Source organism: Caloenas nicobarica, chromosome 2 (assembly GCF_036013445.1).
Source record: "Caloenas nicobarica isolate bCalNic1 chromosome 2, bCalNic1.hap1, whole genome shotgun sequence".
Classification (NCBI taxonomy): domain Eukaryota; kingdom Metazoa; phylum Chordata; class Aves; order Columbiformes; family Columbidae; genus Caloenas; species Caloenas nicobarica.
This window is the reverse complement of record NC_088246.1, coordinates 70,983,449-71,007,214: the sequence shown is the minus strand read 5'-3', so window position 1 is coordinate 71,007,214 and position 23,766 is coordinate 70,983,449. Positions and strand designations below refer to the sequence as shown.

Here is a 23,766-nt window from a genome sequence, read left to right as displayed (position 1 = left end):
GACAACCACAAAGGAACCGTGGCCTGTGGGTGAACCCATGATGAGCAGGCACAGTAAGAAAGAGTGGCAGACAGAAACCACTACACACGTGACCACAATGTCCTGTGCCACTCCCTTCCTCGCTGAAGGAACTGGGACAGAGTGTGACCTGTGGTGAAAGGGGAGTTGAGAGATGGAGGGGTGAAGAGAGGTGTCTGGCTCAAGTAGAGTCTGGAAGAGGGGGATGAAAGGTGTTTGCTTATACGTTTAATTATCCAACAGTGATGTGAAGTTTGTGTGAGTTGGCAATAAATGAAACTAAGTAAAAAATCCCCAAGTCAAGACTGTTTTGCCAGTAACAAATGCCTGCATGCTGGCAGTGCATGGATTACAAGGGGTGTCACAAAAGCCGGCACATTTGGCCGAGGGCTGCATCAGCAAGTCGGCAGGAACTGCTGAGGGATTTGCAGCTCTGACACCTCTCCTGGAGTTATGACCCAAAATGAACCCTTTCTCAGAAAAGAAAGGTGAAGGTGGAGCAATTGGGACTCCCAACAGCTGGGAAAGGTGTGCTCATGTGCTTTCAGCAGAGACTCTATGTTTCTCACTAGCCAGGGATGATGACCAGAAAGGGAGAACTATTTGCTTTAGACTTTTTGCTCAGGGTCCAATCTGCAGTGTGCCCCATAACTCCTGGCCAGCTCAAGCCTGCTGCTGGCATGGAGGGATGTGCGTGGTGGGTGGGAATCCTGGCAGGGTGGATGGGCTGAAGCCCTGGGATGGTGCTCTGTGAGCCCACCAAAATGTGGGTCAGGAGAGAGGGGTCAGGCTGCCCCGGCCTGAGGCAACCATGGAAGTGGAGCATTTAAGAGGTGGCAGAAATTGGGGGCAGCTCTTCCGAGCCATCATTTGGGATACAGAAAAAGACAGTAAGTAGCAGCCAGCTGCTGGTTCTATTTTGCCTCTGTGGCCCAAATTCCACCCTACAGCTACTATGAAGTGCCAAAACTCAGTAGCAACTGTGAATTGTTGAGTGACCACAGCAGAACCGTGGCATTCACACAAAACCTGTGAAATCTCAGAAGGGTTAACAAAAGCAAATTGGCTCTAACTGAACAATACTGCCTGTGGTCTCTGTTCCTGCTTGCCTTCTTTCTTTTCTCCCACAAAAGAAGCTTAATAATTGCCTTTCAGAAATTCCCAGCTCTGATCTGTGTTCCTCATGGAAGGAGGTAAAAATAAACCAATATATAAATGACATAAAAGTAATGAAACAGGGTACACAGATTTCATACAAAATTGAATGGGATCAACTTGACATATTCATTACAAAAACAATTCCTCTCATGACTTTATTCCCTGCTATAGCCATCTCAATTTTAGGCTACAGCCTGTCAATTTAAATTCAACTGTTTGCTGGAGGCTCAGATTCTCCAGCCAAAATGTGTAATTTTGAGAAGAGGAAGTTAAGTGACAAGTAGTCTGATTCTGCAGGGGGCTGACCACAGTGGGGCTCCCCACTGTTTGAATAAAACATTGTGAGTGCTCAGGCTCTTCTAAAGACAAAACAGTTTATTGGGGTCACCAATACAGACTTACAGCTGGGCTTTTAAAACGTGCATAGAGAAGCCTCACTGACTTGACTGGTTTGGGGTATGCAGCATTTCAAATGCTGAGTTAGAATCCTTTTGGTTCGAGTTTGCTGTAAGCTAAACTAGTGAGTGACTAAATTTTCTGTAGCTTTTCCTACGAGAGTAATTCAAAGCCAAGCCTTGCCCTGTTTCCAATTGTCCCTTCAATGCCCAGCACATTTACAGTGCTGCATAACCAACTGTTGCTATTTTTACACTATAGTAACACTCACCGTGCTGGGACAGGCCAAGCAAGACCAAGACTAAGGCTGGTATGGTTAGCCAGCTCTGAGTCATGGTGCAACATGAACAAGATGAGAATCAGCTCCTTCACAGTTAACAGCCAAGGCTTACAGATTTAACGCTTGGAGCTGTTGTAGCGAGCTGCAGACTGGGGACTCCTTCCACATTACCTTTTAGTGGCACAAAAAGGCAGTAACTCAAGAGGGACTAAAAATTTCAGATAGTACTTCCAGTGCCTTGTTGCTGAGGTTTCAGAACTTCATCCCGGGGGGACTCTAACACCAGGATGCAAATGGAAACACAACTATGAAACAAGCAGAATTTGTGTAGCATTGTCAATAAGGAATTGAAAGGGTCTAGACTGAGCCAAATACAGCACCTTTCTGTACATCCTTTATTCCTACAAGACATAAGACTTGTACTTTACCTCATTTTTAAGGGGGACCAGTGTCAACTAGTTCTTCTGCTGGCTAAAAATTTTGTTGCCAGGTCACACAGACAGCTAACTACGTGGAGCAGAGTTTAATAGCTGCCTTAGTCCTTCGGCCCACTGGACAGCAAGCTTTCTCAAACTTTTCCTGCAACTTTCACTAGCTCTGTGGTGGCCAGGCCCTAAATGACTATGTTGCACAGAGATCCATGCAGCATGCTAGTGCTGCTCTGTGTTCTCTCAGGGAGCTGCCATTAACCACATGCCTGACCAGCACTGGGCCTTTCCACCGCTCCAGCTGACACAAGCACAGGGTAGCATGGGACAGTGAGTTATCGCAGTACAGATAAAAGGTTGCCAGCACCTCTATGTCACTGGCAGTTGCCACTTTTAAATTATGAGATAATTACCAGTGCTATCTACTCAGACCATTTGTTCAGAGGCTTTGATGACAAGCAGATTTGCTGGGGGACAAAAAAAGTCCCAAAACTGTGCACTGCTTCTGGGAACTGGCATATGAACCTAGAGGGAATCAAAGCTCAGATGTATGCACCACATCTTTCTGGCACATTGTTTAAGCTTGTCTCAGATGCAGATAGATTTCTGTGCAGCTCTTTCTTCTGCAAATAAGCACTTGTGCTTGAAAGCAAAAGCACAACCTACAGTGCCAAAAGAGCCTTGCAAGCCAACGAGGTGGGGAGCCAGTCACACAGGTTGCTTCCCTAAGCAATCTACTGGTGTCCTGGTTTTGTTAAAAACAAGACCAGTTTCTCTTTTAGTGAATTTTCCTTTCAGTTAAGTTCTTCTAAGTAACTGCACTTTTCTGAATTTGAATGCATGTTTTTGCAGACAGAAGCTGATAATGTAAATGGTATGCAAGGTCGCTGATAAAAATGCACGTCCCATAAGTGAGAGGGGCATATTTGCAAGGAGGTGACTAAAACTGACCAAGTGTTCCATCCCATCCACGTCATACATAAAAGTGGGAGATCACAAGGGTCTCGCTCTCTTCAACTATGGCTGGCATCTGAAGACGACCCTGCCTGCTGTCTCTGCGATCTGAGGCCTGGCTCCAGACCCTGAATCCCTGAATCCAGTTCCAGTTTGCTGCACGGTCCAGCCCAGGACTTCCAGGTGCCTGCCCTGCAGCTGCTGGAGCAGCCGGCTCCGGAGGGCAACACTGAGCTGCCCCGGGAAATTCAAGATTTGTTTTGTATATTTTGTATTATTTTCTCTATTTTATTAGTAGCATTACTAAAGCATTTTTTATTTTTTTCCGCCTTGCAAGTCTCTCTCTCTTCTCTTTTCCTCCTATACCCTTTCCTTGGTGGGGAGGGCTAGGTAGGGTAGGTGGGGGGCAGGTTAAGAGAGAGCATCTGCCACGGTTTATTGTCAACCTGCAGTAAACATTGACAGATTGATTGGCGCACAACGTGGGGCTCAAAAGTGTTACAATTTGGCACTAAAAAGGGGTAAAATTTGGAGATTGTGGTGTTCTTACTGCTCTGACGTACTTTCAATTTTCTTGGCACGGTGCCAAACCATAGGGTTGAGATACAGGTCTGTGTGCTTCAGACGTTATCTAGTAGTATTAAAGCAGATTGAATTACATTGGTTTAAAGATGCTGTGGCATAAGTTGTATCAGTTGCTCTCTACAGCGTGTTCTGCAGTACCTTATTTGTGCTGGGCACATTTCACTAATAGGTTCATGCATTTTATTACATCTGGAAACTGGACGATGGTGATGATTTTACTGTGTGGTTTGGCACTGGTTTATTTTATTATACTCCAGCTGATAATGAATTTATACTCATTATTGTTGTATCTAGAGAAACCTCCAGTAGAGATTAAAGAGAAGTACACCTACGTGTTTTCTAATTAGATGAGCCAATCTATAGAAAAGCTGACTAACAATACCTTTTCCTTTTACGTTGGGACAGACTACAGATGTTTTTGAGAGCTTTGAATACTCCTGGAGCTTTGATCGTACTTTGTTGGTATTGTCAGGTTTGCTGAATGCGTGTCAGTTCGTGCTAGTGATAAGAGAGACAAGGTTAAATAGGAGGATTGTGTCTTTTTTCACTCCTGAGACTTACATGGCATCTGCTGAAGCCTCAGCAAGACGCACGGTTGGCCGCTCCACATGGAGCAAGGCAGCGAAAGCTATGGTTACAGCGCCCGTAGCCACTGCCCCCCCGACCGCTGCTTCTTCAGCCTCAGCAACTGCCAAGGCAGCTCCAGCTCCCACACAGAGCAAAGCTGCCAAGGTCGCTGCCTCCCTGACTGCAGACACTGTTGCTTCTCCAGCCTCAAAGACTAACAAGGCAACTACTGTACCCCCCACACACTTTGCACCACTGCTGCTGCTGTAACCACAACAGCCACTGTAATTATGGCAATGCTGGTGACAGTCATTTAGACTCTGGAAATAAATCAAGAGATGGTGAGCCCACGTCAGCATCAGTTGCCAGTTGTAAGAGAGTCACAAGAAGGACTACTCGTGCTGCAGATGATGGCCAAGGGATATCATCATCAACACAAGGAGGAGAGGAAGTGACCACTCAATCCTTTTCTACAAGTGAGCTGAGAGATATGCGAAAAGACTCCAGTCATTGTGAAGGCAAGAATGTTAGATCTTGACAAAACTCATCACAAGCTTTTTTGCCCTTGAAAAACTCTTCACTATCATGTCTCATCCCTATGTCCAACTGATTTTCTTTTCCTCAGAACTCATCCTCAGAAAGTAGTATTGAACCAGATTGTGTCTGGTAGGCACAGACTATCAGTTAAGTGTGGCGTCCACAAGCTCTGAGTTTCCCCATTTTCACATAGGCTTCTCTTTCAATGAGCCTAGGTTTTCTGCCAGACCAGGAAAGCTAAAGGCTTCATTTGTCTCTGGGTCTCTCCTGCACAACATCTACCACTAGCCTTCCTTAGTCTCCAGCATTATTGCAGTCTAGGTGCTCATAATAAATAGCTTGGGGCATTTAGGCCAAAAGCGACAGGTCTTACCACTTTGTAAAGTGCTAGGTGAACTAGTGCACATTTTTATGGTACATTTTAACTCTTCAGAAATCTCAGACAAAGACCATGACAAGAGCCAATGTCAGGCTGGAGGACGAGGCAGGATCAAAGACGCCTTCTATCTAGCATGATGTCTGGGATTGCCGTGGTCCTATCTATCAGCATGTCTCTGCGTCAAGGTGTGAGGTGCATTTTGTTTTGTGGATCCCATTCCACTTCACATTCTGCACTGCCACCTTCACAGTGCTGCAACTCTTACTTATGGCAGCAGCTGGACACATTGGGATAAACCCACATGCTGGAGTAGTTGTAGCGGAACAAGGGCAAGAAAGCCCATCAATCCTGAATGTCTGAACAGTAGGTAAGATCACTGGCTCTGAGACCCTAACAAAGAGCAGTTTATCAGATGGGACCAGAGTCTCAAGCTACCTCAAAAGAGGAGAAGAATCAAAAGGGACCCCTCAATAAACCAGTGTATACTGTAAGACAGGAAACATTCTCTAACAAAGTACGCAAGAACCGTGCTAAGGGCAGTGACTGTACCTGCAACTAATAAGAGAAAGAGGTTTTCTTGAGTCATCTGTTTTGTCAAAATTCTCAGTGCATTCTGGAGTAAAATAGCAATGGACAAGAGATTCCTTTGCAAAGCCTGTCCTCCTTTCTCCCCTGCTGAGGATTTTAGCTTAAAACCTAAGCTGTCACATGCTGCATGAATTGGGGCTACTCTGGTGCTCTGTTACCCAAAAAGGGCTGGGAAATCTGTACAGAAGGATTTTGCTGCCTAAGAAGACTGCCCAACAAACACGGGACTCATGAGGCTACCGCCCTCATTAGTGTTACAACTCTAAATGAACTCCCTACTGGGGAAACCCCAGCTGATCTTTCCCAACTGACCAGGCATCTGCTTTTTGCAAACCAAAGGGAGCATATGGGCCAGGAGGAACCCATACACCAACCACTGGGACACCAACTTGGATAAGCAGAGAGCCAGAAACTGCAGTTTGGTATGCCATGTTCCAGTATTTAACTCATGCACATCCCAAGAGACCTGTAAGTCGGAACAGTGCCTAACGACTTCCCAGACCACCAGCTAGTGCTGCAGTGACATAACGCTGCACTGGCTGCAACTGCGTGAACATGGTTGCTCTCAGATAGCCACCCCCAGCTCCTTATCCCTGTCTCCCCCTTGATGTCAGCCCTCCCTCAGGTCTGCTGCCATAAGTGTTGGTAACAGCTTCCTAAACGGGAACAGAGGCATGGGTCTGTTTCCAACAGATGCCTTTTGCACAATTCTGCTCCAGAAATTACTGGATGGCCAGCTCACTGCAACTGAGCCTGTGTGGAATTCATACCTGTATTCAGCAACACCTCCTGAATGCTTCTTCATGGCCGTATCAGAGCTCATTCCATAGAAGAGTTTCACTTTCTTGCCATTCTTTTCTATAATCTCTCCAGCGCACTGGTCATGGCCCGCAAACATTCCTCCAAGCATGACAAAATCAGCACCAGCTCCTGTGATCAGCAAAGTGACAGGTAAGGAGGCAGGGAAGGGAGAAGAGGCTGAAAGACAAAGCAAGAACACAGTGGCCTCCAAAACCAATAGCAAGGCCTAAATAGTTCAGTACAGAGAGTCCCCTCCTGTAATACATGCAGCAAACTTGCAATAAATGCTTTACTGAAGAATTGACACATGCTGAATTGTATTTCTCTGGTATTTAAAATGCAAAGAATCCTCTCCTGTTGTGATGACAAAGATATAGATTATTCCCCTCCACCACACATGCTTTATTTTCAAATTCAGTTTTAACCCTTTACTTCATACAGTATCTGAGCACAGTTCCTTATTAACTACTATTGTGAGTGCGGTACTCACATGCCCTAATTCCCAGGGCTGAGACCTGTTGAGCTCAGTGTTGTACAGAGAAGACAGCTCCTACTTCAAGACCTTTCTAGGCTACAAGCTGTGTGTAGGAATGTATCCTGAAGGAAAGCATACTCATGAATGTAATGTAATCCTCCCAAGACTGACATAAAACAAGCCACCAGCCACATGCATTCAGTGTAGGTCTGCGTGATCCCTTGTCCAAGAGATCTGGATGGGTCTGCACTTGGTTCCTGTTGTTTAAGATCTCTGGGCTAAGGACCATCACCCCTGGGTTCTGTGGTACTCAGTGTGCACCACAAAGGAGGTCTAACCCATAGCTACAACACCTAAATATGTTCCAGCTACTGAATAACAACACTGAATACTCAATAATACCTGTTCAGTCTGTCCATCTCCCTTGGCTTTGCAATTCATGAAGTCGGTTCCACTGGGACTAAGATCAGGAAGACGGTTTTTGGAATCACTCTTGATTTTCTATACTGATTTCCAATATTTCCAGCTGGGCTGGAACTACTCCACCAGCAGCTTCTGCTGAGATATTCTGGCATATCTCGTCTTGCTTGGAAAAGTTTGGTTTTTACTCTTTTATGAGCCTGTGGTGACCCATCCCTGAAACAAAGCACTTTCCTGTTCAGACTCTCTGCTGCTTCAATGTTTATGTGTCAGAACAGGCCTCCCCTCTGGTCAGCTTCTTCATGGAACTGGCAAAAAAACAGGGCTATAAACCTCACTTCACAGAAAGCAGATGAGCCCAAACTAACCACACCCTGTTATGAACATGTCCGAACTCTGGGGAGATCCCAGGCTAGGTAAGTCTGAAATTAGGATTTGCTCCGATCCCTTTCACTATCCAAACAATAGCCTTGAAATCCAAAGACTAAGTGAAATCATTATCCAATCTGCTCAGCTTCTGCCATCTGTTGAAAAGACAAACCTGAATTTGGGAATATTTTGATCTCAGAATACATGGCAACTGTGGAGTGCGCACTGATTTATAAAAGCCAGTTTTTGCCAAAGAGCAGACATAGCAGCAATGCCTGGGAGCAGAGCACCCAGCTGCTCTGCTGACCTCACCTCCCTTTGCCTGGTTGTTGTTTGAAAGGAACAATACGTCCGTAGTAAAGCGATATTAAAAACGAGGCTTGTGCAAAACCACGGAGCACATCACAGGCAATATTTACAGCCAGGCACCCATTCAAGCATCCTATCATGCCAGCTACCTGGCAGATTTTTCCTCAGCTTTCTTGTTTCAGGTGGCTGAGTTTTAAAGCCTCAGTTTGAGTCACATCTGATACTACTATTAACCTGCCAAAAATGAAGGGACTGCTCATCCTTTAAGACATTCTTAATTACTGGTGAGGAGTTCCTGTTGTTGCCTGGCACAATCTTGCTCCACATTTGCAAAAAATAAGTGCCCTGGGAAACCTAGTTGATGTCCCCTTTATGGGTGGAAGAAAACATGAGGAAGGAGGGACGGATTTGTGATCAAGGTTTCAAGAAGGGCTTTGAATAAGTCACGGGCTTGCCAAAGGACACTCTGGACTCTTTGCCTTGTCAATACTATCCCCCTGATTCCCAGTTCTAGTCTCATCTCTGGTTATGGGTCTCATAGCATCCAAATTATTAAAGCAAAACAGTCACATGAAATCTACACTTTAGAATCATAGAATTTGGTTCCTGTGCACTTAAATGTCTACTTACTATTTTTCTTTTGATTGCGTATTTTGGGAGGAAAGCAAATATGTTTGGATTACAGGATTGAAACACATCCAACTTGAGTAACTTCTGCAAACTACAACATAATTCATCAAGCCCTTCCAGAAGAGAGGAGCCATGTTACAGCAGACACAGCACGTCTAAACACTGGAATGACACATGCTTACTGCCCTGCAGCTCCAGCAATGACAAGCTCACATTAAATACATTTTTCCAATGCTCTCCAGAACTTTGCACCCTGCTTCAGTGTTGCAAAGATGTCTGAAAGTTTCAAGTCTGTTCCAGTACTTTTCTACCAGCTAACATCCAACCAGGAGGCTGTCATTTTTAGCATGGTCTTTCTTCATTTCTGCATGGTGTTTTGTATGACACTGGCGACGTTTGCAACACCCAGCTGCAGTCTTTCATTTTCAAGTACAGATAGACAACGTGCCATTATTTCAGATTGTAGGAGAGCAGGAACACCTGGCAACAGCCCCCTAGATAATACAGGATAGGATGGGGTGTGTTGCATACAAGCATCGCAGTAGCTTACCCAGAGTTTGGTAGACCTGTCCTCTCTCTATACAGGGACACTTCAATGCACTGATGCTGGGGAGGCCTTCGCTGTATATGGGCTGATTTTGCTCATTAACACTTCTCAGTGTCTTCTCTTTCAAGCCATTAAAGAATATGTGTGCTGACGCCAGCCCAGTCTTGCAGCACTCACACATTTCTGCTGGATCTGGATGGAGTCCCTCAGACGTCTTTTGTACACCTGATAATACAAGCTACTGATAACCAGATAGGCTATGCACAAATTCAGCTGGAGTCAGCCTGGATTTGTAGCCTGAGCAGCCCTCCAGGCAGATGCAGTGTAAGTTTGCCTGGACCACAGCTCGCCCTGGAATCAACATTCACCTGTGCTCCAGCTGAGCCAGCGAGCATTTGCAACAGTCGATGCACACACACAGCTATTGAAAACAGTAAAAAAAAGCCTGTATGATCTGTCACATATATTTTGGAACCCGTATATGTCCCCAGTTGACCTTTCCACTCAATTTTTCCTTCCTTTTACTTCCCTGCTCCTCTATCTCTTCTCACCACTGCTGTAAGGAACAGCAGTGTTGTGTTTAAGATGCTGGCATAGGATTCAAAAGGCACATTCTGTTCCTGTCTGTGTCACAAAAATATACGTGACCTCAGGCAACTGAACTTAGTATTTCTGTGCTTTGACTTCTCATCTTTAAAAAAGGAGACAGTAGTGCCTCTCTGGGGCATTCTGAGAAATGTGTTCATATTATCAGTCCTTCCAAGGGTACAATTATGTGAGCTATCCAAGAGCCCAACACAAAGTTATTTGATGCTTTCTCTCATTTCTGCATCAAAACACCTCTTTTCTTCTTAATCAACCTACTTCTTTTCCACTACCATCTCCAATATCCAGATGGCAGTGACATCTTCAGTTTCCCAAATCCATACAAGGTTCCCATCCAGCTGTTCCAGAATTCCAGCAATCTCTCCCAAACTATCTGTAACTCCTGCATTTTTGTCCCCCAACTTTAGTGTTTCTGTGTTCCTTGCTTTTTTAAATAGGCAACTACCTTGTTTCCCCTCTGTCAAAATACCCAGTCTGCCTCTGACTCCTGACACCAGTCAATGGTGTCACCTGCCACTTGTAAAGCCTCTCAGCATCTTCTTCATGGTTCTTCACAACTCTTCACTTGCACTCAGTCCCTCTACTCCTTCTGTGCCCATGAACTTGCCTCCTCCAGCCACATCTTCAGCCATTTTTCAATCCTAGTCTTCACGTCTGGGACTACCTCACACTTTTTATGATTCAGATGGCTGTTGTGTCACTGCTTTATAATGAACACATCAACACCCCATTTGTGAAGACTTCACAATGACCCATCAAAACCAGATAGCATAATCATTTTAACCTAAAGTCCTCTCTGTGTGACTTGTCCACGCTATGTCCAGGCCTCTCACCCTCAGGTGAAACTGTATATCTGTGTGTTTTCACACCCAGTTTCTGCTATCCAATATATTTATGTAACTCCTTGCCCCAAAGAGGCTCTCAGCAAGCGCAGAGGTCTGTGCTAGACAAGTCAGTATCGGTATCAAGGCTTTAGCCTGTAGAAGCTGGGCATGGAGGCTACCTTCTACATGGCTTACATAGCAAATCATCTCAACAGCATTCAATAAACACTGATAGTAATAACATTATCTAGAAGCTTATTTTGCCACCCACCTTTAACAAATGCACACCTGGCTCCAGCTAGTCAGATGTTGACAGCGTGTCTACCTCAATTATATGTAACCAGATATGGTAAGTTTATTGCCTCAGGGTAATCTCTATCAGTTCCCGCCCTGTACCTGTGACACATGGGTCAGACTGATCTGTCTGGCCTACTGTCAGGACAGAACTACTGCCTGTATAATCTCAGCTTTCTGATGCTCCTCTGCCCCAGGGACAACCTGTGGTAGCCTTCAAACACATACCACTGTGAATCCCAGCACCTCCTGACCATCAGCAAGGCCAGAATCTGCCCTTTCACAGGTTTCACGCAAGTTTCTGTTCAGTTAGCCCAAAGAGACTACAAGGACCCTTCAGACTTGCTATAAATGTCACAAAGGAAAACACTTGAAACACTTTGAAGTTGGTTCTTGTTGTTCTAACTTCTGGAAATGCTCTTGGTGAAGAAAGACCTTTTCCACAGGCCAGGTTTCTGTGCAGGCAGCTGGGAATGCAGTGAGGTCACGGTCCGAGTTCACAAGCTCTCAACAACAACGCCAGCAATAATCAGGGAAGCGATGGAGCCAGCAAAAGCCAGGCAGAACAAAGGCCTCATTGCAGGCAGCATGATGTCAGCAAGGGCTGGGCTGAGTCAGGTGTTTTTTTAATACAACCTTGTTGTCAAAGAGGGTGGATGCCACTGTTCACCTATGTCGGAATCACCCAACTGGAAGTATCTATTCCCCATGTCACATCCCCCACTGGGTAATACAAGGGTGCTCTGAAATCCTGTGACTAAGCAGATTCCTTGCTGGTAGCAATCACTCCACAGCTATGCTTAGAATTCTCTAATTAAGCCTTCCTTGTCATCTGACCTGTCTGAAAAGAGGAGCTGTCTGCAAACTTAGAAGACAGATTTTGGTTTCAACCTTTCCAGGAGGCCCAGAGTTTTTCTTGGCAGGTCTATAATCTGAGTTTAGGCCTGCTCCTGTTTTCCACATTTGCAAAGCCTCCTGCCAAGCAGACATGCTGTAGCATAATGTGCTAGCTCTTGTATTGTACCACCCTGAAATCCCAATAAGAGACTGTGCTGTCCCACTGTACTCCAGGTACTACCTCGCTGTGACATCTCCAAAGGGTCTGGCATTTTGTGGAGGCCTTCAAATACGCTGTCAGTTCAGGATGTGTTTAGTGCCTGGTTCACATACACTGCTACAACAAAGTTATGGCTAAGTGACAATCCTGACCTTGACCACCCACACCAATGTAACTTTCATGCCAAACAAAGAATACCTACAGATTAAATTCTCTGTTCTATTAGCAAAAGCTGGTGCAATTCACTGAAGCTCTTGGCATAAGAGCAAAATCTGTTAATTATTAACTCAGATGTTTTAGACATCTGCTCAGCTCTAGGGGATACAGTGTAAATAAAACTTCATCCCTTCAAGTGGACAGCTGATCCCAAGAACATCTCCAGGGATCTGGCCTGCCTTTTTGTTTTGTTCTTCTGTTCAACACACATTCCACCATCTCTTCATCCATTCAAGGCCCAGGTCAGCCCATCTCACAATGTTACGGGCATCTTTGAACCCTACTTAGAAGAAACTCTTATCAGTTTTCTTTGTATTACTGTCCCAGAGGCTGTATCCCATGCACACCTGGCAGATAGTTTCTAAATAGGACTTTGACCACTGTACATTTTGTGCTGCAGAATTTGGACTGCCTGGTCCAAAGAGCAAATTCATGTCTGGTGTATTAATTTCACTGGAGTCACCCACGGGGACGAATGTAACCTACTGCTGATTAGGCATTCAGGGTGACATCGACTCCTGCCTCACTGCTGACGGTGCTGGAGCTGTGCGGGGTGTAACGGGTGCACCACGCGCCGTCCTTACCAAACGCTTTGGCGACATCTCCTGGGCAGCTGCATCCTCCATCCTGCACAAAGAAAAGGCGACAGTGAGTGGTAATGAGCCCACTCAGGGACGTGGTGAGCACTGGTGCTCTGAGACCTGCTGCAGAATGGCCCCCTGAACACAGGAACAGCACGTCAAGAGCTGACTGTGCTCCCCTGGTACACATCATCGTGGCCGAGTTTTTAGGGAATCCATATTGTCCTTTCTATTGCTTTTCTTTTTTAGGCTCATTTACTCTACCGTATAGTCTACTGATAACACCACTCGTAACAGCAGAAATGCAAATTCCTGACTGCAATTTCCTAAGGCCCATAAACTGAAAAATGAAAACTCCTCTGATGATCTGAATCATTCCCTGACATTTTAACGAAAGGCTATGTGACGCAGAGGTACCACAAACCCCTACCTTAAACCACCAAAGACTTTTAAAATAACTTTCTCAGCAGTTTACAATATATTAAAAGGTCACAGTGGGAGGGGTGAGGAAATATACCATCAGCTATGTTGGATTTTGATCTGATAATCTCTAAGCAAATTGGGTAATCTAATCTTTCTTAAGCGAAAATGAACCTCTCATACTCCTCATTGTTTGCTATCAGTTTGGTTAAGAAACAGCATTTTGAGATCTTTAACATTTTAGAACTGTGCGTTTCAGTGCATAGCAAAGAAGTGGCTGATCACAAGGTTTCAGTTGAGGGGAGGGAAATTATGTATGTGTGATAGGGCTATAAAAAAGGGATGGCACGTAGCAGAACTCATCACTTGCTGTGGTTCTTTAGGTTTGCAAAGGTCTGAGCATCATAGGAAAGATCCTTCTGTTCTTCACAGCCATTGTACCAAGAGGGCTCCCCATTCCTTTGACGCTCAGGGTCCATTGCAGACCGACAACAGTTTTCCTGTGTTTGAAGCTACTCCCCAGACTTGCATGGCTACTTTATTTTATCTCACCTCCCTGTTGGCACAAACACATGCCTGTGTATGACCTGTAGCTGAGCACAGGTAGACACCCCCACCATCAGCCATTTCAGAGATGGCTTTCGCAGGCAGCTGGCAGCAGAGCTGAGTGTTAGAACCTCTCTGTGCACAGAAAAGGATTCAGACACAAACTAAGCAGCTGGATCCAAAAGTGAGTGGCTTTTCAAAGGACATCCCACCGCAAATAGTGCATGGTAGAACTTTAAAGGCTTTTATTCCATTTACTGATAACCTCTAGCATATTATGCCTTTTGTTGAGCTAGACGCTCTTGCTGTCAGCTCCAGAAAGGGGTGCTGGGCTGACAGCTGAATCTCTCCTGCTAAGGGCTATGCTTGTGCAATTCTTTCCCTCTGACAAGTCTGTCAGAGCTTGGAGGAGGGTGTGTGCGTGCATGTGTCAAGGGAGGAAGACCTGAGGTAGAGAAATCTAACAATCATCAAAGAGTAGTGTCAGGAATTTGCCTGACTCTTACTGTCTGACTGAGACAAGCTGGCTACGAATGTTCTCTGGTAGATGGGTTTCAGTCTGCTCTTGTTGGGTGGCTCAGTGTCTGACTTTTATAATTAAGCCAGTTGTGGCAGTGGTGGAGGTTTTATGCTTTCAGAAGTACCGTGAGGATGGAGGCCTTACTGTGTAATCATTAATCATCAGCTTCAAAAAATATCATTTTGAATGTCACCAAATCACAAAATGCTGAGCAGATTAAGAGACTTCCCAAAAGCTCATGAGTTACCATTTAAGATAAAAGGAACCGATGATGATGATTCACAGCACTTCTTTATCCATAGATGTCTCCACTTACTTCACATAAACAGGTAATTTTAATGATTCACAGAAAGGGAAACAAAAAGGGGATATACTAAGCAGTAATGCCAGAAAATGCTATATAATAAAGCTCTATGCATTAAACCACTTCATTCCATGTGAAAAATCAAGCACTCTGTCTAGAAAATAAGATTGTGTTTCTGCTGCATTCAGCTAGTCCCAAGAGAAGCCTGGGTGTGGACTCAAAATGACTTGTCCAACTGGTGGGCAACCATCATGAAGCTTGTTGCAGGCTCAGCCTCTACCTCAGAGCCCAAGGGAAATGTATGTGCACAACTCCCCTGTGAATTCAGCAGAATTGGCGCTATTCTTAAGTAAGCCTACTGGAAAGGGTGGCCATGGGGTCTGTAGAGGGCATGATTCTGAGATAACCGGGTGCTAAGCTGGAGGAGAGAGGAAAATAGCTTTCCGATCAACACAATTATTTTAATGTGACTAAAATAATGTTATTTTCCCCAGTCTTGTTCTCAGAATAGATAAACCATTCAACAACAAAATTTAGCCTGAGGAAAAGAAATACAGTATGGAAAACCAGTATGAACTGGTTGAACGTTTAATATTATATGCAAATTATAATAAGCTTATAACTATGATCTATATGTTTCAAGCAACCTTTATAATAAACTGTATAACCAGCCCTTCCTACAGTATTAGCAAATCTAGTATTTTTAATGCAGAAGATATATAAAGTATGTGGCATACACAGCAGTAGAAACAATACATATGGTGCTTTATTCTGAACTACATATGCTGGGTATATTTCTGTGTTGAAAGTGTTCTGTCTGGAGGAAGAGATGGTATGGCAGTAGCTGGGTGAAGAACCTCTTAGTCATCCTTTCCACTGAATGCTGGTGGCCCATCATGCAGGCAGGGTGAAGGGGAAATAGGGATCTCTGTCAAATGATAGCCGAATGAGAGAGGACACGTGGAAGGCTGCTCTCCATTCCCCACATTGCTGGCTTACTAGAATACGTGACTGCCTGTCTGTCCAGCAAAGTAGTTCTCTGACCTACAAGAAATAGAAACTTTATCTCAAGTAGGGCGTTTCTGAAGGAGCTCTCCTGCTAAACAGCCTCTCCACTGTAACTTGCTGCTGCAACTTGCCGAGGCCAATGGATTAGCAGGAATGAAAAATGAGACCACTGGCTCCCAGACAAATAGCACGAGAGGGAAACTGTGCCTGTAGCTTAGACAGGGTTTCCTCTCTTCTTTCAGTGAGTCATGAAAGATTCATTTCTGAGGTGAGTTTTGAGTCTTAAAGATAATTTAGCATGAGGAAAGTAACTATTGATAGTGCAACTTCACCTCCCCTTTCTCTGTGTGAGTCTAGAGAGACACCAGGTGTTCACTTGGACTATCATGTTTGCCTAAAAATTGCCACCTTCTTTGTCAATGTATCAGCTCCAAAAATCATACATGATCACTTCAGTAATAAAAATATGTTTAAAATCCCAGATTGTGCTGCCATCCTAGCAGAGCTACTGGAGAATGGGCTTCCAGTGTGTTGTGTTCCTTGCAGTGCCTGTACTGTGCTTAGCACCACCACTGTCTCATTCATGAGTGGGGGGTCCTTTCCCTTCATACCTAAGCTGAGCCAACAAAAAAGAGGAACAATTCGATGAAGGTACTGGATGAGACAGAAGTGGATGCAAGAAAGCGTCCCAAGGGACTAACCCATATCACACCATCAGCTATAGTCTACATGAAGATAGTCCGTAGGCTTTGAATCTTTCCATATCCTTCCTGCCACTTCCATATCAATGTAACAAAAACCTGCTATTTTCTCTTGCTGAAATGACATAGATAGTTGTGCTAATATTCTGACTTTAGGGGTCTCCTTTGGCTCAGGCAAGGTGTGCCTCTTCCTGAATCTACATAATGACAGTAGTGAGACATTTTAAGGGATGCCATGTATACCTGTTGCCACTAGACCAAATTATGTACTTAGGCTTCCTCCCATATGGTGTTTTTCCCTCAGGAGGATACCTCTCTTTTGTCATACTCTTACCAGAGCTCTGGCAATGACCACACAGTCCAGCCTTTTCTCTCCCCAATCAACACACCGATACCTCTCTGAATGCTGCAGAATTCAGGCATAATGTCCTCAGTCTTGCTTTAGTCTCCTTACCTTGGGTGACAGAGTGGAGTTGCAGTGGTGTTAGAGACACAGCTACACCTGAAGGCACAGATATTGTAGGAGACAGATACTAACCTGTGCTCCCCCTGTAATGGCTAGGGGGTTGATAGGCATGGGCTCGCTGAAGCCAACATGACTTAAGCAAGTCAGGAACTGATACATCCACAAAGCAGCAAAGAAGAGGAATAGTACAGAACTATCTGATTTTTCAGCAGTCTAAATACACACCCCCTGTTTTCTTGTAAAATGAGGATAATAACATTCCTCTGAGAGTTGCTAGCAGAAAACGATTATTGCAAAACTAGGATAGGTCTCTGAGCACCACTGTTAGGATGACACCTACAGTTATCCAGCCTTCATAGTAATGAGTCAGTCTTTCATGCTCTATTGCACACATGTTCTGCTGTCTGCTATTGGCATAAACATTTGTAATACTGCCCAAGTCATAAAAATCACAGACTGCTTTTCTTTTTTTTGCAAAATTCAAATAGGGGAGCCATGGAAAGGACGGAATGCATATGCATTAACAATAAAGAGCAAGAGAGATCTGACTGTAACACATACTGGTTCTCCTGCTCCATTATAACCACAGCTCCAAGAAATACAGTCAAGTCCTTTGCCCATCCACAGTCAGTTTGTTCTCTTCTCCCCTCTTTCCTCAAAAACACAACGCACCCCCTTCCTCACACAGATACTAGTCACAACTGGGTTGAACAAATCCAGGCTTTCCAGTGATTTCACTTGGCAGTAGATCTAAAACTCAGTGTGGGGTCTCTTCTAGGACCACAGAGGGAGGCTGCTGGCTGTGAGGGTACCTGTGAGCACAGCACACTGGTTAGCCCTTGTACCTCCCTGAGTACCTCACAGACAGCCTGCAGAGACCGTGCAAGCCTGACACAGGCAGTGGCACACTGACTGGCTGGGTATGCCTGAGCACACAGGAGCTTTGGGTGCTGTAGGCTGCAGCCTAGCTCAGTCTGAGGCCATGTGTGCAGATTTACTTTTTCTATGCGAGGTGAATCTGGTCTTGCTGGTGAAGTGGAAGCTGCCATTAGCAGGCAATACAGCTACGTACTCTTTTTTCCTCCAAAGGCTCATTATTTCTCCAGATCTTTGTGAGAGCATAAGTGGCTTACGTGCCAGCTGTGTTCTACAGAGCCACCTCTGAAAAACTCCTGCCCCTGCACAGAGAGCTCTGTGAAGATGCTATCTGAATCAGTCCAGCTACTAGGGCACAGATAGGCTCATATTGTTTTACCTTGTACTCCCTTCTACTGCCTGCCTGTCCCTCAGTGCCAGTCTCTGGGGAAAGCCATGTTACATTTCACTCACTTTCCAGAAATCTTTCATAGGAATGACTATTTGCTTCAATGTGAAAACACTATCAAGCTTCCTATTCTGTTCACATAACAGCTTACTCCATTCATGGAGTAAGAAGCAGCTTTGCAAAGGCACAAACAGGAGTATAGGGGTCAGCTGGAGATGACAGAAGGATAGCCTTTAACATGCGGGGTATTGGACTGTTTGATTCTCCTATTTCACAACGATTTGCACAGTAGGAATCTGAGAGTAGATGATATTTACTTACAGAGATGATATGTCCTTTCAAGCCATGTGCTGAGTCTGCACACTCAATAACAGCACTTAGCTGCGGATAGCCCACCCCCGTCTTAATTCGAGTGGTACAGACGGAACCTGGACAAGAGAATGAAAGGAAAAAAACATAGCCCATTATGCTGCCAGAAAAGATACAGCTTGTTTTCTTCCTCTTGTGGAAAAAATGTGTTTCTACCTGTATTATGTTTCCCTCAAGAAGTCTTTGTTGCCAGTGTTGGCTTCTCATGGGTGAAAGGAACACATAGGAACTTAAGTTTTGAAATGCTATCACACCACTTCATGGGAGCTGTAATTGAGGTGACTAATTTCCCCCCATTCTTCTGCAGGGCCACAATTCGCAGTGTAGGTCTCATCAGTAATGCTTTCTTGTGAGGGAATTACTATATCACAAGAAAGCGAATCTGACTGAGTTGCCTGAAGGGAAGTGCAACAGAAGGACCGGAGACCAGAGTCACAACCCATGAGACTCAGCAGCAGCATTTAATACCTGAACATGTCTTCCAATAAATATTTCTCTTTTCTACACACAGTTTTGAAAATAATTCTCATGGAAAATTCGTGCTCTTATTTTCTTTTCTTTTTTTTTTCTTTTTCCTGGAGATTTTCCACAAGAGGGAGAAACCCATCTTTTGCCTAGTACTTAAAACAGAAATATTTGGTTGATTACAATAGTTGGGAATATAAGAAAATCAGTGCACGGCATTTAAAAAGTGAGATAAATAATCATCAGAAAGGTACATAGTGTAATACTACAGGAAATATACTAGCTATATCTGATCACTTCGATTATAGTTCAACATAGTAACATGGGTATAGATCTTTTGGAACACATTCTCTATTTTTCTCCTCAAATTAAGAGTCAAAATGAGGACTGCTTTTGCCAGTTCAGGCCTTATATTTTAGGATACAGACCACAAAGGTCTGCATTATAACAAGAACTTAAAAACAGATTCTAAAGCAAATACAGTGAAATCTGGATCCCTTCATGCAGCTGATATCCAGGTATACTCGACCTACTAGTAAAGTAGAAGTTTCCGAAGATATTTTAAAGAACTGACAATGTGAAAACACTGAGAAGTATTTCTGCAAAGCAGGAAGAAGATTAGTTTTAAAATAATCTCTACAGGGTATGTACTTATATATGTAATGCTTTATAATAAACCACAGCCATTTTCCACAGAATGGACCATTATCTGGAAAAGAGCCTCAATATCTGATCTTCTGTGAAGAACATTTGTTACTTGTGGTTTTGCGTGCTCAACTTGTACAGATCTATTCAGGAAGATCTCCAGAGAGGGCCACACAGAATTTACTCCTATGTCTACTCTGAGGCTACGATATTTCTTCTTTTATATTCGGAATTTGCCTGTGACAATTGCATCAGATCTCTATTGTTTATTCTTCACCTGTTTTGCAGTATTTATTGTTGTTTGCTGTCTTCCGAGTGCCACTGCAACCTTTATTACATCGTTTCCTATGCTCAAATTAATTAATTCATTAACTGTAACTATATGGCACTGTATAGTAAACAACCAGCCTGCACTGGCTGATCACAGCTATACTGTCAGTGGCACTTGTATTAGCCAGTTTAAAATTTAGCCCACACGTGGTGACCCCAGCTGCAGCCTACAAAGAAAATAGCAAGAGGAAGGAGCACATGAACAAATGCACAAGGGAGGGAAAGAAAAAAGGGAAGACAATATGGCAGTATATGCCAGACAACAATATTAGGGTAGGGAAGGTAGGAAAAAACCTGTAAGAAGTTTAGGATCCTCCCATTTATCCTGGGAACATTACAGTGATAGGTAGTGCATTAGTGTAAGCTTTATAGCATTATTATAGCATTAATGTAAGTATTATAGCTCCCAGGCAATAGTAACAGGTAGAGGCAATGTCATCCATACTTCACAATTAATGCCATTTCATCTTTGAAGACAATGACAAGATGGTCAACCTCAGAACACAAATCATAAAGCTATTTAGAAACCTATCTTTCCTTGATAGAAATGGATACCTGAACACAGTATCCTTTGAGCTGGGATGATTCAGCCCCTTCTCAACAGGTTAGAAAAAGTGTTTCTAAACACAACGCATTACCACAGATACTGTCAGCAACTCAGTGCTTCCAATAATAGTCATCTTCATTGCCAGAAGATGTAATATTTAACACTTTGCAGTATGAAACACTAGCACTCTGCCCTTGTATTTCTTAAATATACTGTGTGCAAGGGCACTATTACCTTATTGACCTTCATGGGTTTAGGCATCCCAAAGGACAAGCAAACAGCATTATACACTGGTTCATCTGGACAACTCCCCCACCATCATTACCATAAGTCACTCTTATTTGACTGAATTTGACTTACCTGGTCCAATGCCCACTTTAATAATATCTGCTCCAGAAAGAATAAGTTCTTCTACCATCTCTCCTGTCACCACATTGCCTGCCTAGACAGAAGGAACAATATCACACACACACGAGAGATTTCAAGACTACTGCAGTAAAGACTAATGATGATAATGTAGAGTTTTATCCAGAGCTTTTACAAGTTGAGCTACACAGAGTCAGGAAGAATATAGTTCACCATATTGTTCATTTTGTATGCCGCACAGATTAAACAAATCATACGGGTACCTTCCCGAGTCAAATGAATTTCATGACTGGTCCACCAAAACCCTGATCCTTAGGATCTCATCAGGACATCTGCTTTGTCTGCCATCCCTCTAATCTTCACCGAGCAGCTCTCAACCACATCATCTGTAACCATAGGGGCTATACAGTCAAACCTCTCCCTTACGTACAGTGCAACTTCTCCACCTCTCCCGCCCTGCCTATCCCTCCTGAACAGCCTGTAGCCCTCCATCCCATCTGCTTACCTTACTTTGTGTAAAGATGGTCAGATCTTATCTAAAACCTCAACAAATCTCTTTTTCCAGATTTAGTATTTTGAGTAATGAAAGAATAAGGAACGTACTATTTCTGCCATTTTGTACTTTGGTGCCAAAACTGGTATGTACATTCAAACTATATAAATAAGGGTATTTATACCATATACATTCATTGGTTGTAAAGATGCCAGAAGTGAAAGAAAGGGGTTTGTTTCCCTCTGCGTAAACTTTGGAGAGATGTAGAGGGCATGCTGTTTATGGTGAGATCTCAGAAAGAAGTCCTGAATTGTTTTGTGTTCTTTACCATGTTTTTCCTTGCACTTCCATAGCCCTTCTCCTCCTCTGGCCTTCATCCTCAATACCTTTCTTGAAAGTGATGGCAGCCCTTTCAGCCTTTGTTTTGCTCCTTCAAGTCATCAATTTCTTCTGTAGGCTTTCCATACCCCTAATCACCTTCCCTTCATCTACTAGGCAGGTGACCTTATTGTAGAAGGAGATTAAACAGGACTTTCCCTTTGTGAACTTGTGTTGACTATGCCTGAATATTGCATTGTTCTCTAAATGTCCTTCAACAGCACCCAGTATGATCTTCTCCATAATTTTTCCAGCTACTTAGGTTAGACTAAAAGGTCTGCAGTTTCCTGGGTCTTCCCTCATGCCCTTCTTGGAAATTTGAATAATGCTGACTAGCTTTCTGTCAGCAGAGACCTCCCCAGACTCCCAAGACCTTTGGTAGGTGATTAAGAAGGGTCCTGCTGTAACATTTGTTAGCTCCTTCAGTACTCTGGGATTAATCCCATCAGACCCATCATCCCATCAGACATTTGAAAACCAAGTTTGGTTTGGATTTCAGCTTTGTGGCTTGTCCCATGTCTAAAGCATGTTCCTAACTAGAAAAATTGCACAAAATAAACCTGCATGAAACACAAGTCTAGTTGCCCACATCACCCATTTTGCACTTGTACTGAGATGGGTTATTCACTTGTGGAGATTTGAATTTAGGATCTAGACATGTTTAGCAAACCTCTTACATAATGATATTCCGGGACCTATTAAGCGTTTGTAGCAGCACTGATATGGGCAGAGCAGGAGGCAAATCCTAAAATCCTTAGTATTTTCTTATTTTTTATTGAAACAAAACTCCTGTTGAAGTCAACAGGATGTACTCAGGGAATGCTGGGCAAGGCCTATTTTCCACTTACTGATTTTTGGCTCCTATTTCACCATTTATTTATTTTTAACGAATTTTACTTCCCCCTTTTATTAGCCTGAAACGGCTGACAAGCCACCACCTGAGGCACTTATAAAAACAATGATACTGTTAGGCAGCAATTTGTGGTCTATGACACAGGACCACTTAACTTTGCTCAAAACTGCATGATATTGATTTAAAATAAAATAAAATAGAACAGTCGGGAAATAAGGAATATATAATAGGTACAGTGTTTCCAGCTAAGTGCTGCTTCCTTTCTGCTCAGTGGCAATTTGTTATACTAAGTGTTGTACACTCCAAGGTGGGGTGACAGCGAGCATGCTGCTTACAACATTAAGGAAGCATTTTATATCTGAAAGGCAGATGGCTACCTGTGCAGTATGATACTCAGTGCATTACAACTTGGTGAAATACTGGAGTTCATGCAACAGATTCGTAAATAGGAACTAGCAAGTATTAAAGTCAGTGGCACCACGAGATTTGGGATCAAATATGTATTTAACTTAAACAGTAGTGTCTTCTGATTAGCAGAGCATAGTGGGTTGTCAAACTGTCTCTTCGGAAATGTTAACCAGACGTTTAATGTTAAGTTACTGCTAGAGAATGCTGGAACTGCATATGTTGATTCAAAATGCTCATCCTAGCAAGGAAAAGCACTTATGTCCCCAGCATACATTTTTTTCCTGGAATGCATGTACACACATCAGTGGTTTCTGTCTTCCTGAATCTGCAGATCCTTAACAAATTTTCAGGGAAAATGTGGAGGTCTACATAGCAGACTGCAACCTGCTGATGCCAGGCTTGCTTCTTTTAGGTACCTTTTCCAGACGTCAGAGAGGACAAAAAACACTGCAAGAGGAACACAGCTATCTGTGTGTGAAGAGACCCTAGTATGACAGCTGAAGAGCAGGGAAAGCTGTTTTCTCCCATCCAGCTGAGCTGTACTTGCACTGAAACCAATGTTTGCTTTACATTGATGCCTGTATGACAGCTAAATAGAGGCAAAAGGGCTTTTGAAAGCCCCACATGTAAGGTAAAACCAGATTACATCAACTAAAAAAAATCT

At 43.7% G+C, this 23,766-nt stretch overlaps 1 protein-coding gene across 1 annotated transcript in view; it reads right to left on the bottom strand.

Annotated features, from left to right (window-relative positions):
- The window catches only part of GMPR (guanosine monophosphate reductase), a 44,864-nt gene that overhangs the window by 8,954 nt on the left and 12,144 nt on the right, over positions 1-23,766 (bottom strand). The window contains exons 5-8 of the mRNA XM_065628735.1: positions 20,965-21,046; positions 18,570-18,676; positions 13,023-13,065; positions 6,661-6,820 (exon numbers count right to left, since the gene is read on the bottom strand). Coding sequence (XP_065484807.1) covers positions 6,661-6,820; positions 13,023-13,065; positions 18,570-18,676; positions 20,965-21,046 — 392 coding nt within the window. The remainder of the gene's footprint in view (positions 1-6,660; positions 6,821-13,022; positions 13,066-18,569; positions 18,677-20,964; positions 21,047-23,766) is intronic.